The 13,731-nt window shown below is 41.3% G+C and overlaps 1 protein-coding gene across 2 annotated transcripts in view; it reads left to right on the top strand.

Moving 5' to 3' along the window:
• Positions 1-13,226, top strand: part of Stxbp3 (syntaxin binding protein 3) — a 49,320-nt gene extending 36,094 nt beyond the window's left edge. The window contains exons 12-19 of one of the 2 annotated variants that reach the window (XM_052730217.1): positions 1,979-2,044; positions 3,191-3,271; positions 4,846-4,984; positions 5,537-5,643; positions 6,607-6,699; positions 8,907-8,992; positions 11,540-11,691; positions 12,534-13,226. In XM_052730217.1, coding sequence (XP_052586177.1) covers positions 1,979-2,044; positions 3,191-3,271; positions 4,846-4,984; positions 5,537-5,643; positions 6,607-6,699; positions 8,907-8,992; positions 11,540-11,691; positions 12,534-12,628 — 819 coding nt within the window. In that variant the 3' untranslated portion in view covers positions 12,629-13,226. Of the gene's footprint in view, positions 1-1,978; positions 2,045-3,190; positions 3,272-4,845; positions 4,985-5,536; positions 5,644-6,606; positions 6,700-7,605; positions 7,715-8,906; positions 8,993-11,539; positions 11,692-12,533 lie in introns of those variants that run through there. The other variant, XR_008216301.1, reaches the window with a different exon arrangement.
• Positions 13,227-13,731: the final 505 nt, after the last annotated feature.

Genomic DNA, 13,731 nt, shown 5'->3' with positions numbered 1-13,731 from the left:
TGCAGACATACATGTAGGCAGAACATTGTATGCATAATAAATAAATAAAAATCTTTAAAAAAAAAAAAAAAAAAAGAATCTCACTGTGTTGTCACCTTTGCTGGCTTATAGGCAGGGCTGGCCATGAACTGAGAGCTCGGTCTGCTCCCAAGTGCTGAGATTAAAGTCCTGTGCCACCTTGCCAGCCCAGATAGGTGAGGCTTTTAGTGTTGAAGTACAATCTGTAAGTTTAGTGCACAAACCTTACTGTGTACCAGCTGGTTTTTTCTTATATGTACACATTTCCATGTTGTTTTCAGTCTAATGCTAGTGCACATTTTCTTTTTGCTGTTATTATAAATAGCATTAGTTTCAAAATTCTATTTTGTTAGCATATAAAATATAGGTGATTTTGTAAATTTTTACTATGGATCTCATGATCCTAATCAACTTATTTTTTTTAAATACTAATACTTACTTTAAAGATTAGATTTTTTACTTTATTATTATTATTTTTTTTTTTTTGAGATAGGGTTTCTCAGAATAGCCCTGGCTGTTCTGTCATTCAATCTATACACCAGGCTAGACTCGAACTCACAGAGATCCACCTGCCTCTGCCTCCCGAGTGCTGGGATTAAAGGCATGCGCCACTACAGCTGGCTTCTTTCTCTGTTACTCTGTTCATGTGATGAATCACAGTCACTGTTTGTCTAGCGCTAACCAGCTGTCTCTCTGAAATGAACTCCACTTGGTCATGATGCCGTATCCTGAGTACTCATGGGTTCCAGTCCTGAGCACTTGTTTCCTGTCTGCGGGAATACTTCCTGTAACATGATTCTTCGTGACGTTCTTATCCAATTGTCATATAAAAATTATGTTCATCTTATAAAATGAGTTATGATTCTCTCATTTTATCCTGAAAGTATTTGTGTAACTTAATTGTTCTATTGTGATTTGAATTCACCATTGAGATAGAGTACCCTTCCCAAAGGTCTTTAGTTATAATTTATGTAAGTTCTTTAGTATGAATATATATATATTCATTGTGTGTATGATGCGTGTGTGGTGCTTGAGTGCCGTGGTGCACATGGAGAGGGCAGAAGACAGTAAAGTCACCTCTCTCCTGCCGTCATGCGGGTTCTGGGGACAGTACAGCTCACCAAGCCTTCCTGGCCAGCAGCTCACCTGCTGGGCCGTCTCGCTGGCTCTGCTATAGGCTAGTTTTAGATTTATTTATTTGTACAGTCTTCATGTCCTTCAATTTTGTTTGATTTAATTTTTTTGTAGGTCCTTGAATTGAACATTTAGAGTATTAATTTTTAACTTCTCTCCTACTGTACCTATTTAATTTCCTTCTCAACATTAGCTAAAATCACAGAAGATTTGGAATGGCTTTTTTCCTCTTTCTTTTGTTTTTGGTTTTGGTTATTTAAGATGTGATCTGGATGTCTGGAGTGTTTGCTTAAATCTTTTTGTTTTGTTTGAATCAGAGAATGCTACCATGTCCTTAGCACTGAGACTCTTCTGAAATCTCTACCCACTGAACTACCTGGTTAGTGTTTTCCTCCAGGCCTGTGAGTACAGGGAGTCAGGACAGCCACTGCACTCGTGTTTATCTTGTGTCTGGCTGGTTCCTCTCTCTATAACTCTCAGCTCCTGAACCCTACCTCGGCAACCCTGACATAAATGTCCCGGGGGACAGGCAGGCTGAGCTCAGTGACCACCTGCCCTGCTTCCCCCATCTCCCTCCATTGCCCAGAAGGTACTGTTTCATCTGTCCCCAGGGAAGAGTAGCCCGATATCAGCTGCTTTACTGTGATAGAGTCAGAAGCCCCCTAAAGTGCTTTTAAAACTTAGCTCGTTTACTAAATTAGCTGAGTTTATTAATACTTAAAAGTTCTGGATTGGAAGCTGTAATGTGAAATAACTGAATCATGGGTTTGCTTAAGTTTTTTGTTGTGTTTGTTTGTTTGTTTGTTTGTTTGTTTGTTTTTCCTAGACATCACTTAGTGCTCTTACCCAGCTGATGAAAAAGATGCCCCACTTCCGAAAACAGATGACGAAGGTAAGCAGTGGCCTGTGTGAGATGCTCTGCCTTTGACCGTTTGTCTGCTCCTGTGGTCGGGCGCATCAGCGTCCCTGGAATAGTTAGTTGCTGGTCGTTGTCCTCCCAACCTTTATCGTAGATCTGAGAAATGCCCAAACTAACCAAACTAGCCACTGACTTTTCTGTCTATATCATTTGTATTGTTTAAACCTTTTTTTAAAATTTTGTCTTAAACAGCTGAACAGAATAATTTTAATATTTCTCAGCTTCATAGAAAAATTCAGTGTGAGATTATCTAGTGGCTGTTCTGTTTGTTTCCAGTGCTGGACACCAGCCCTTACATTTCCTTAAGTTAATAGTTACAGATGAGATTTAAAATCATTTACATCCAGATAAACTCACTTCCTTTCCATTTTTTTCCCTCCATCCCTCCCTCTCTCCTTCCGTCATCTGTCCATTTACCCATCAGTCCATCCATCTTTGGTAGGCTGAGATAAGTCTCATTCTAGTTCACACTGAACCGGAACTCACTGTAACCCAGGCTTGTGTCAGGCTTGTGGCAATCCTCTGACCTCACCCCTGAGATTGCTGGTGCTGTAGGTGTGAGCCGCCGTGCCTAGCCCAGCCTGTGCTAGCAACAGCTGACTTTTCACATTTTATAATGCCGTACCCCAGTTAAGAAGCAGTAATAGAAAAGAAACCTTTGGTTGTTGGTTTTAGGCGTTGACTCTTCTTTTCCTTACCCAGTTTTCAGTGCTCTTCAGACCCCACACAGACTCAGCCCTGAGTTCTGTTCTCGATGTCTGTTGACTACCCATCAATTACAGTGATTCTCACTTCCTTTCTTGAGCTGGTTGTCTTTCTTGCATTTAAACCCATACCATCTTAAAACTTTAATTTGGGGGCTGGAGAGAAGGCTCAGCAGTTAAGAGCTCTGGCTGCTCTTCCAGAGGGTCCAGGTTCAGATCCCAGTGCCCACCTGGTAGCTCACAGTCATTTGTAACTCTAGTTCCAAGGATCTGATGCCCTCTTCTGGCCTCCGGGCACCAGCCCCACACACAGCTGGCACATAGACATACAAGCAGGCAAACCACCCATAGACATAATTTGTTACACAAAAAGTAATTAAAATGTTATAAATAATCACTTTCCTCTGTTTTTCAGCAAGTTGTCCATCTTAACTTAGCTGAAGATTGCATGAATAAGTTTAAGCTGAATATTGAGAAGCTCTGCAAAACTGAGCAGGTATGTACCGAGCCAGAAACACCCACTTGTGCAGTGTATTTCCAGAGCGACTCTGTGAGCTGGCGTGTAACTGCTGGCGAGGTACAGTGGTGCAGCTCCACAGACTCTTTGAAGGGGCTAACCTGGGCCAACATGTAACTGCTGGCGAGGTACAGTGGTGCAGCTCCACAGACTCTTTGAAGGGGCTAACCTGGGCCGGCATGTAACTGCTGGCGAGGTACAGTGGTGCAGCTCCACAGACTCTTTGAAGGGGCTAACCTGGGCCGGCATGTAACTGCTGGCGAGGTACAGTGGTGCAGCTCCACAGACTCTTTGAAGGGGCTAACCTGGGCGGTATTGGCTGCCTGGTCCCTGCTTCCTCCTCACACACACACCTGACCTGGGAGACTTCTAGTGAGAAAAGGCTTGTTTGGGCTCACGGTTGTGGTGGGTTGTGTTTGGTGTTGGTGCTGGGGCACACTTGGTTGAGAATACTTGAGATTTACGGTTTTCTGATCAGTTAGCTTCACTGCTTTTAGGCATGTGGCACATCACAGCAGGGGTGTCCTTAGAGGGCAGCCGAGAGACAAACAGGAAAGGACAGCAGTCCCACCGTCACTACAGAGGCACTACCCCAAGACCTGAAGACCTCCTCTGGCTCCTCCTGGGACAAAATCTTATCACATGGCCTTTTGGGGTCATTCCAGATCCAAACTATAGACCCAACAACAACAGCTCGGCCCTCCTGCTCTGTGGTCTTGCAATTTGGATTGTGGAGTGCTTTGAATTATTGAAACACCTTTTCAAAGCTTTCTCAGGGGGTCCAGTGTAAGTGCACTAGCCTGCAGGACTCTACACAGAATGTTTTTGTTTTGAGATTTATATATATGATTCCTAAGCTGTTTAGAGTATCACATTAGCAGAAACTGAATGAAAGTTGCATGTACTATTAACTATTCTGGTAGCCACATTACAAAGATAAGTGCAGCTAATTTTGGTAATACATTTGACCTAACCCAATATGTTCACACTATTGTTTCAACATTTAGTTAATAAAACTGTTGGGCTGCAGAGATGGCTCAGAGGTGAAGAGCATTGACTGCTCTTTCAGAGGTCCCGAGTTCAATTCCCAGCAACCACATGGTGGCTCACAACCATCTGTAATGAGATCTGGTGCCCTCTTCTGGTATGCAGGCATACATGCAGGCAGAACACTGTGTATATAATAAATTAATAAATAAATATATCTTTAAAAAAAACCTGTTAATGGGATAGTTTCTGTTTTTCACAAGTATTCAAAAATCCATTTTTTTGCACCCAGAGCACACTCTGACTCAGATTGAGCACATCAGAAGTGCACGTACCCTCATTTGTAGTGGCTATCACAGTGGCTAGCTCGGGTTTTGTGATTTTTCTTTCCCTCTGACTGCTTTATGACCTTTTGTATTTTGTGCAATGAATAGTTACAGCTAGCAGTCACATTTCCTGTGAAATACCATCAGTGTTCCACCAGAATCTGACAGTTTACTAATAGACACTTTTTAAGAGAAAAGTAAACGGGTTGTAGAGCACTGTCTGCATTCACTGTCGTTAAGGACCTGGCCCTGGGGACAGATGCGGAAGGGCAGCGGGTGAAGGACTCCATGCTGGTGCTCCTCCCGGTGCTGCTCAATAAGAACCACGACAACTGTGACAAAATCCGGGCCGTCCTGCTCTACATCTTCGGGATTAACGGTACTGGAAAGCCTCCCCGTGTCTGTCAATGTAGTCAAGTGGTAACTCTAAAATCACTTGGGTTCCTCTTACAGTGAGTTGTTATATGTTATTTATATGTGTGTGGTGGGGATCGTACATGTCACGGACTGTAATTGAGGTCATTTTATACCTAGGTCTCAGCTCTCACCAACATTGACCAGTACCCACATAGTAGCTACTCTGTGGTCTTGCAGTTTGGGTGCATTTGAGGTTCTCTTTTCCTCTTCCACCATGTGGGTTCCAGGGACCAGACCCAGGTTGTCAGTCCTAGCAGCAAGCACCTTTACCCACTGAGCCGTCTCCCTGCCCCCAAGTCACATTTTAATAAATAGCTTGGTACTCACCGTAAGGGAGTCTTAGAAAAGCCAAAAGTAGGTGCCAGTTAAGGTGCTTACAGGAAAATAGGAAGCAGAGAGACGACCAGGGGAGATAAGTTTGCTCTTTTAAGCTTTAGTCCTTGTATTGTTACTTCAAACCTAGAATTAGAGCAGCAGTTATCTGACCGTGCACTCCTGCTTTTACTTCCTTAAGGAACGACGGAAGAAAATTTGGACAGACTGATCCACAATGTAAAGATAGAAGATGATAGTGACATGATTCGTAACTGGAGTCACCTTGGTGTTCCCATTGTTCCCCCAGTAAGGAGCGTGCGTGCATGTGCGTGTGTGTGTGTGTGTGTGTGTGTGTGTGTGTGTGTGTGTGTCCGTGTCCCCATCTGGTGTATGCATGCTTTAACTACTTCTGGAGTCAGACACACTGCCATTGCATCCTGAGGTTCTTGAATTAACTACTTTTGTTTATGGGAATCTTATAGACATTCTTCGTCATCTTACAGAATTTGATTATTAAGTAAGCAATTGGGGTTTTTGTTCTCATTTTCTGAGACAAAGTCTCATGAAGTCCAGGCTGGCCTCAAACTTACTCTGTAGCCAAGGCTAACCTTAAACTCCTGTCTCTACCTTTCAAGTGGTGGGTTACAGTTCCGCGCTCCCACCCCAGTGCGTGTGCTGCTGGGAATTACTAGGCACGTGCTCTTACCACCTGAGCCACATATCCACCCCGGTGTTTTGTTTTCACAGGTAATCTGAATTAGTGTTTTCTAGTGAATTTGTATTTTCATCTTCTATTATAATTTGCTACTTATACTTTTCTCTTTATTGATTCATTTGTACCAGTGGTCAAATTTTACATCCAACCATTTATACAGCACAGAAAGAAATTACATTCTCTGAACATAATTTAGGCTCAGGTCAGGCATAAAACTTAATGGTATAGCACTCCCTAGTATGTTTGAGGTCCTTGGTCCAATCCCCAGTACTATAAAGAAGTAAATAATGAATAATCAAATAAAAGTAAGGCTTGGAGTAAAATTCGAAAGAACTCTATTTAGAGCCCCACTCTTTCCCAAGTTATATAATACTTTTATGTAAATTAGCACCGTATGACACTCTTAGAAATTTACTGCTAAAGTACAAACACTATTCGGTGACCCAGCATGTGCCAACCTGCTCTGATTTCTTTTTCTTTTTTTTTAAGTAGTCAGTAAGTTATATTTTTGTGAGTTATATTAATGAAATGGTTTGTCTCTTTCATTCTGTTAGTCCCAACAAGCCAAGCCAGTGAGAAAAGACCGCTCTGCAGAAGAGACCTTCCAGCTCTCCCGGTGGACACCCTTTATCAAAGACATCATGGAGGTAAAACGCCAGCCTTCCACTGACGCTGAGCGCCATCTGTGACTGCTCCTTCCTCTTTGTCACCTGTTATTGTAAGCAGAGCTCACATGCAGGAGTTTCTGGAGTGCTTGGAGGGGTCACAAAAGAAAGCTTTATCTAAGGAGATGTTATAGGCAAAGAAGCTTTTGAAGTCTTAAGGACCTCAGAAAAATTCACCAAATAAATAAATAAAAATGAGCACACACATGCTTCATGGAAAACATTTCTATTCTTTTAAATAACGATGTAACATAAATTAATTTGAATGACAGTTGAACACAGTGATATATATATATATATATATATATATATATATATATATATATATATCTTAGTAAAAAGCCAGGCAGAGCCGGGCGGTGGTGGCGCACGCCTTTAATCCCAGCACTCGGGAGGCAGAGGCCGGCGGATCTCTGTGAGTTCGAGGCCAGCCTGGGCTACCAAGTGAGTTCCAGGAAAGGCACAAAGCTACACAGAGAAACCCTGTCTCGAAAAACCAAAAAAAAAAAAAAAAAAAAAAAAGCCAGGCAGTAGGGCTGCATGCCTTTAATCCCAGCACTCAGGCGGAAGAGGCAGGTAGATCTGTGAGTTCAAGGCCAGCCTGGTCTACAGAGTGAGTTCCAGGACAGCCAGGGCTGCACAGAGAAACCCTGTCTCAATAAAACAAAAACAAAAAACTGAAAAGTATGTGATTAAACTGTACACCCCACTATAGTTTGTTGTTAAAGTAATCAGGTGAATATGCTTTTAGTACTGTTTGCTCTTAGAAAATAGTATTAATTATAGGAATTATAAACTTATTTTAAAATTGCCTTAGGAGCTCAATAAAAAACATTTTTCCAGCTTTCCTTTGACTAATTATAGCTCTAATTTCTACTTTCCTTTCAGTGCTAATGCTTTTACTATTACTCTGCTTTTCAAAACTAATTTTCCATCATTTGTAAATGCATGAACACAGCCGAAAAATATAAAGAGCTTAGACTTTGTCTTCTACAATGTAAGTTGCCTCCCACCCCAACAATGATTATGCCGAAGTAGTTTTTCTTAACTGGTTATTTTTTAAATGAAAATAAACTTGTTCAAACTCTTTTTTTTTTCTTTAAGATTTATTTATTTATTATGTTTACAGTATTCTATTTGCATGTATTCCTGCATGCCGAAGAGGGCACCAGATCTCATTACAGATGGTTGTGAGTCACCATGTGGTTGCTGGGAATTGAACTCAGGACCTCTGGAAGAACAGTCAGTGTTCTTAACCTCTGAGCCATCTCTCCAGCCCTTGTTCAAACTCTTTAACAAGGTTTTGCATGCTAAATCCAGAAACTGCACACTGGATCTGTGGCTGTCTTAAGTTAAGATTCCTCCTAACTTAAAACATCATTTCTTCCTCTTGAATTGCTTTACCCTCCTGTGTCCACTTTTCAGTATCTTTGTGCATCATCTATAAAGCAAATTGCATTGACTAATAAAAAATGTAACCATAATAAATTTTAAAATATGAGCATGAACTTGTTGGTTGACCAAATATATATTATTGTATTAATAAACATTCATAATCTGTTTATATAATATAAGCATATACATGAGTATGTCATAAAATGTAGCACTGAGAAAAGGGGGAGTTTTTTAAAACTCCAGTAAGCAGGAAAACACTGCATAGTCATTGGACTGTCTTCAGTATCTCAGGGTTAGATGTGCCTTCTGTTTCAGAGGCACTACTGTGGAGGACAGTGGCCTGGGTGCCATTTACAAACCTCAAGCATCCCGAGAGCTGAAAGAGTCTCATACCATTGCAGAACCTTCCAGTAAGGCAGCTCTGAAATACATGTGTTTAATATGCGAATACATTAGCATATTAATTTTTTGTTTTAATTATGTGTGTACATGTGTGGATTTGTGCACCCGAGTGCAGGTGTCTATGGAAGGCAGAGGCATTGGACCCCCTGGAGCTAGAGTTCCAGGCAGTGTAAGCTGTCTGCTGTGGGTGCTGGGGACTGGATCTCAGTCCTCCAGGAGAGCAGTAAGTGCATTTAAGCACTGAGCCATCGCTCCAGCCCTAGTATGTTGATTTTTACTGCAAGTAAGATGTGTAAAGAAGGGCTCTGCATCTTTAGTGTTCATAGAGCTGTGTACCAAACCAATTTCTGATACTACATCTTCTTGATGGTGTTAATGGTTTTCTTCCCTAGGATGCCATTGATAACAGATTAGATTCCAAAGAATGGCCATATTGTTCTCGGTGCCCAGCAGTGTGGAATGGCTCTGGAGCTGTGAGGTAAACCTATAAACAAAAGTCACTAAAATGTTTGTGCTAGGATACTAGAGACCAATAATTGAAAACGCTGCACAGTGTTCTCTTTGAGGCATATAGTAACATAAAAGGTAGTTTTTCTTCAGCTATAACCTAATTAAATGAAGTCAGGAAAACATTCATAAATCTGTCACCTCCCCACACATCTGTGTCCTTATATAGCATAGTTCCCTTCCTACCTCCCTTCTCTTTGTGCTCTGGTTTATTCTGTTTTTCTTATCTGTCTGAGTTTAATCATCTACCCATATGTCTATACTTTTTCCTAACTGTATTTCTGCCCTACGTAGTGTACTGAACTGCTTTGTAGGATTTTGTTTGGGTTTTAATTCTGTGTGTGGATGTACAAATGGCACAGCACATGCACAGAGGTCAGAAGACAACTCACAGGAGACATTCTCTCCCCCTACCATGTGGGTCCTGAAAATTGAATGCAGGCCCTCAGCTTGGCAGCAAGCAAGCCCCTCTCCCTAAGGAGCCATCTCATGACCCGTGAAATTCGGCTTCTACCAGTGACTTATCACGTCGACATGTAGTTCTCTCTTGTTTATTCTGTCTGGAGGTTTGTTATGTTTCTTTCCTCTTCATCAAATTTGGGGCTTTTAGTGTTGTATTTTTGAGGTATTTTGTTGTTTCCAGTCCCTTTCTCTCTCCAGAATTCTGACGATTGCCGTTGTCCTGGGGTCTCTGGAGCTCTGCTCTCCTGTCTTTCTCCTTCGGTTGTCTCCTGCCTGTCCGCCTCTAGTGCCTTCGAATGTCACGGCTGCTCTCAGCGCATGTGCTGACTAGATCTCATTGTGCGGCACGTCATCTGCGTTGTCCATCGGTTCTTCCTAGTTTCCACTTCTGAGTTTTGTTAGCTTAGTCTGTGGTGCTGAAGGTGAAACCTACCGCTAGGCAAGCACATTACCGCTCAGTCACCATCAGCTCGCCTGTCATTTCTGCTGAGGCTGCAGTGGTTCAGTTGACATTTTGAAAACCTTACATTCAGAGGGATAGCGATATGATACAGATACAATCTGCTTTGAAGGATATGCTCAGTACAACCTCTACTTTTACTAAACTCACTTTCTGCCCAAGTGCTGACCACATTGTTTCTTCGTATATCTGCTACATTTTATTGAAAATGAGCCTTTTAGATAACATAGTAGAGCAACTCTTGAGTTGCTTTCCGTGCTGTGTTTTTAAAGATGGATTTTTCATTATGTGTATGTTGGGGGAAGTGTATGCAGGTGTGTGCAAGTGTCCACATAGCCCAGAGATTCCAGATTCCCTGGAGCTGGAGTCACAGACAGTTGTGAACCAACTCAAGTCTTCTGCAAAAGTAATACTCTGAGAGCCTTTCTCCAGCCCCTTCTGGTATAATTTGTGTAGACTTAGAGTGTAGACTTTTTCTCTCTTGCTGTGTAGCATCACATAGGCCTTCTGAGTTTTGTTTATTTTCTGCTTGGCTTAATGGTTGTTTCTGTCTGTGTAGTTTAGCGATCAGCAGTTGTCTGGGCAGACACTGTCATTCCTTCAGGCATGTCCCTTCCACCCTCTGATCACACTGAGGACTAAGGAATACCCTCCAACACGCCAGCTCTCAGGCTCACTCTTTTCCTTTCCATCTTTTCCCAGATGGTCTGGAGTCTCCCTGCATGTGAGTAGTTGACAGTTAGCCTGCAGGGCCTACAGAGCATATCCCTGGGTTAGGTTGGGTTTTAGTCCTTACTTCCTGGATGTTCCTGTTCAGTTCTGACAGATGTGATGGACATTGCAGGTGTCCTTACTCAGGTCCAGACAGTTTTTGGTTATCATCCTGTTGTGGAATCCCAGCAGTGGCTGTCCTAGTACCATGCTAGGTCCTAGTCAGCCCCTCCTCTCTTCCCCTTCTTGTCTTGAGATCTCACTCTCGCAAGACTACATCCCTGATTTCCTAACCATTTCAGCAAATAGACTTTTCAGGGATAATGGGTCTTCATACAAAATAAAAGAGGGGGCTGGAAGAATGGCTCAGAGGTTAAGAGCACTGGCTGATCTTCCAGAGGATCCAGGTTCAATTCCCAGCACCCACATGGCAGCTCACAACTGTCTGTAACTCCAGTTCCACAGGATCCAACACCCTTCTCTGGCTTCCATAGGCACTGCATACACATGGTACACAGACTTACATCTAGACAAAACACCAAGCACACAAAATGAAAATTAAAACTATTTTAAACATTTTTAAATGAGTGGTTTTTATTTTGGTTTTTGGAAATAAGGTTTTTTTATATATCTCCATCCATGCATCTGCTAGGCTAGCTTTGAACTCTTGTCCTCTGTCTCATCCTCCCAAATAAAACTGTGACTTATTCAAATTAAAATCTGAAGTGGGCTGTGCTGCCTTTCTCTAACTGGTGAAATTGTACCGTGATTACATCCTTCATTAAGACCAAGACAGTTGGTTCCAAAGGGGAGTTTGATTGAGTCTATATACAGAGTGACTTTAGGAATGTTTACAACATGTTTGCTTTATTTTTTACTTTCTAGTGCTCGCCAGAAACCCAGAACTAACTATTTAGAGCTGGACCGGAAAAATGGGTCAAGGCTGATCATCTTTGTAATTGGAGGAATTACATACTCTGAGATGCGTTGTGCTTATGAAGTTTCTCAGGCACATAAATCCTGTGAGGTTATTATTGGTAAGACTTTCATCTTTTCTGTTTCTTAAATGTTTAAGGCAAAATTATACATGGGAAAATGTAAGACTATATTACAGTGTGCAGAAAAAAAATTAATCATGAAACATGTTTTGTAAAATTGCTGAAGTTTTTTTTCCTAGTTAGTATTTTGATAATTTTATTTTAAAATATTCTGATTTTTAGAGGCTTGAACTTGCTCCTTTAAAACTACATCTTCTGATAATATTTGCTGTAATCATTACATGCTTTTGTGACGTATTAGTACATTTTATACTTCAGAAGTATTTATTTTCATGTATATGGGTCTAACATTGCTGAGGCCTGTGTGGAACTGAGTTTTAAAATACCAGCCAGGCTAGCAAGATGGCTGTGCAGGTAAAAAAATGCTTGCCAAGCAAGTCTGACACCTCCAGGCCCAGAGGCCATGGTGGCAGGAGAGAACACACTCTAGTCTTCCTGCGGACTCATGTGCTTGCGTATGCGTACACACTGATAGTAAAGTAGATGAGAATTTTCTCCAGTGACGCCACCGACATGTAAAATCCCCTAACCCAGAGAGCTGCAAGAGCTGTGGGCCAGCTTTGTGTCATCGCTACTCAGAGCTTTGCTGGCAAGTGACAACTGCTGCAGTTTCCCGTTTCTCTCTCCTGGAAACCAGTATAGAGCACAAACCCGACCAATGCTAGTTAGTGAAGGGCAGCGTTTCTCAAGAGTTCCTGAGCATGCTTACTGACAAGGGGTGATGTGGCTGCGATAAAACGCTGTGGAGGTGCTGTTCAATGCACCGAACGTCGGGGCATGTGAAGGTTTTAATTCTGAAAATTTATCATTTCTTCCACCAGGTTCTACACATATTTTAACACCCAGAAAGCTGCTGGATGATATAAAAATGCTGAATAAATCCAAGGATAAAGTTTCCTTTCTTAAGGAAGAGTAGCTTTTTTATTGTTGTTTAGAGGCTTTTGTTAATATGTTCAGCTAAAACAGAAGATGTTGTGTCATAATTTAAACAATGTAAATATTTTATGGAGTAATGTGCTTTTCAAGTATACTTTTTAAGGGACTTTATGTATTACTGGATTTGCCATTTCTAATAATTTAAATACTGTTGCTGCTTTGTATAAGATACGACGTTAAAATGCTTTCTAATCAGGAAGTTTTCATCTTTGGAGCAGAATCTGTTAGAGTTATGGGTGGTCTTTACAGCCACCTGTATACATACTAATTACTGCTGGATACTTATGCTGAAATACAGTGTTTGGGGGCAAAATAACTTTGAATGAAGAGATTATAAAAGTAAAAAACTGTAAATGTATGTATGATAGAATTATTTCTTATAAGTGCAGTTTCTTAAAACTGAAATTCATAATTTTTATGTATAAAATAATTCCAGTTATTAATATGATTTCACTGTGTATATTACTGCAAGATGCTTCTAAAGAACACAGTTTTATATGTTTGAGATCATGTCTGCTTAAATTAGAAACCAAAAATAATCATGAACATTCTAAGAAAATAAATACATAGTTATCAAATTTTTCTGAGTTTTTATTTCTTTTTTGACTCTGAATTGGAGCCAGAAAGAAGAAAAAGAAGAGCCTGTAATACTTCCATCAATTCAATACCTCATGATTTTCAAAAACAATGTGTTACCTGTGTGAGGCTTGGTGATATAGGTAGGTCTGCAGGTGTGTGTGTTACCTAAAGGAGCATCATTTCAGAGCTCTGCTTGACCGTGGAGCATTCGAACTTTGAATTGCTCCTGTTCAGACTTGTTTTTACAAGTAGTACTGCACTATCTGGTTGCGAACCTCTGCCAGCTTGCATCAATGTTTCCATAATGCAGATTTGCTGCTGGTAGCACAGCATGTGTGTGCGTAGACTGTTCGTGGTTATCACTGCCTTTGGTGTTGCTTTCTTCCAGTGTTGGGCATTGAACACAGGTCTCACACGTGTTAAGGAAGTGCCCTACCACTGAGCTTCGTCCCAGCAGTCAGGGTTCTCTGGAATAACAGAACTTATAGTCTCCTCTCCTCTTCT

Source organism: Peromyscus californicus, unplaced genomic scaffold, assembly GCF_007827085.1.
Source record: "Peromyscus californicus insignis strain IS unplaced genomic scaffold, ASM782708v3 Scaffold_9__1_contigs__length_137607984, whole genome shotgun sequence".
NCBI lineage: Eukaryota > Metazoa > Chordata > Mammalia > Rodentia > Cricetidae > Peromyscus > Peromyscus californicus.
This window is presented reverse-complemented; position numbering and strand designations above follow the sequence as displayed.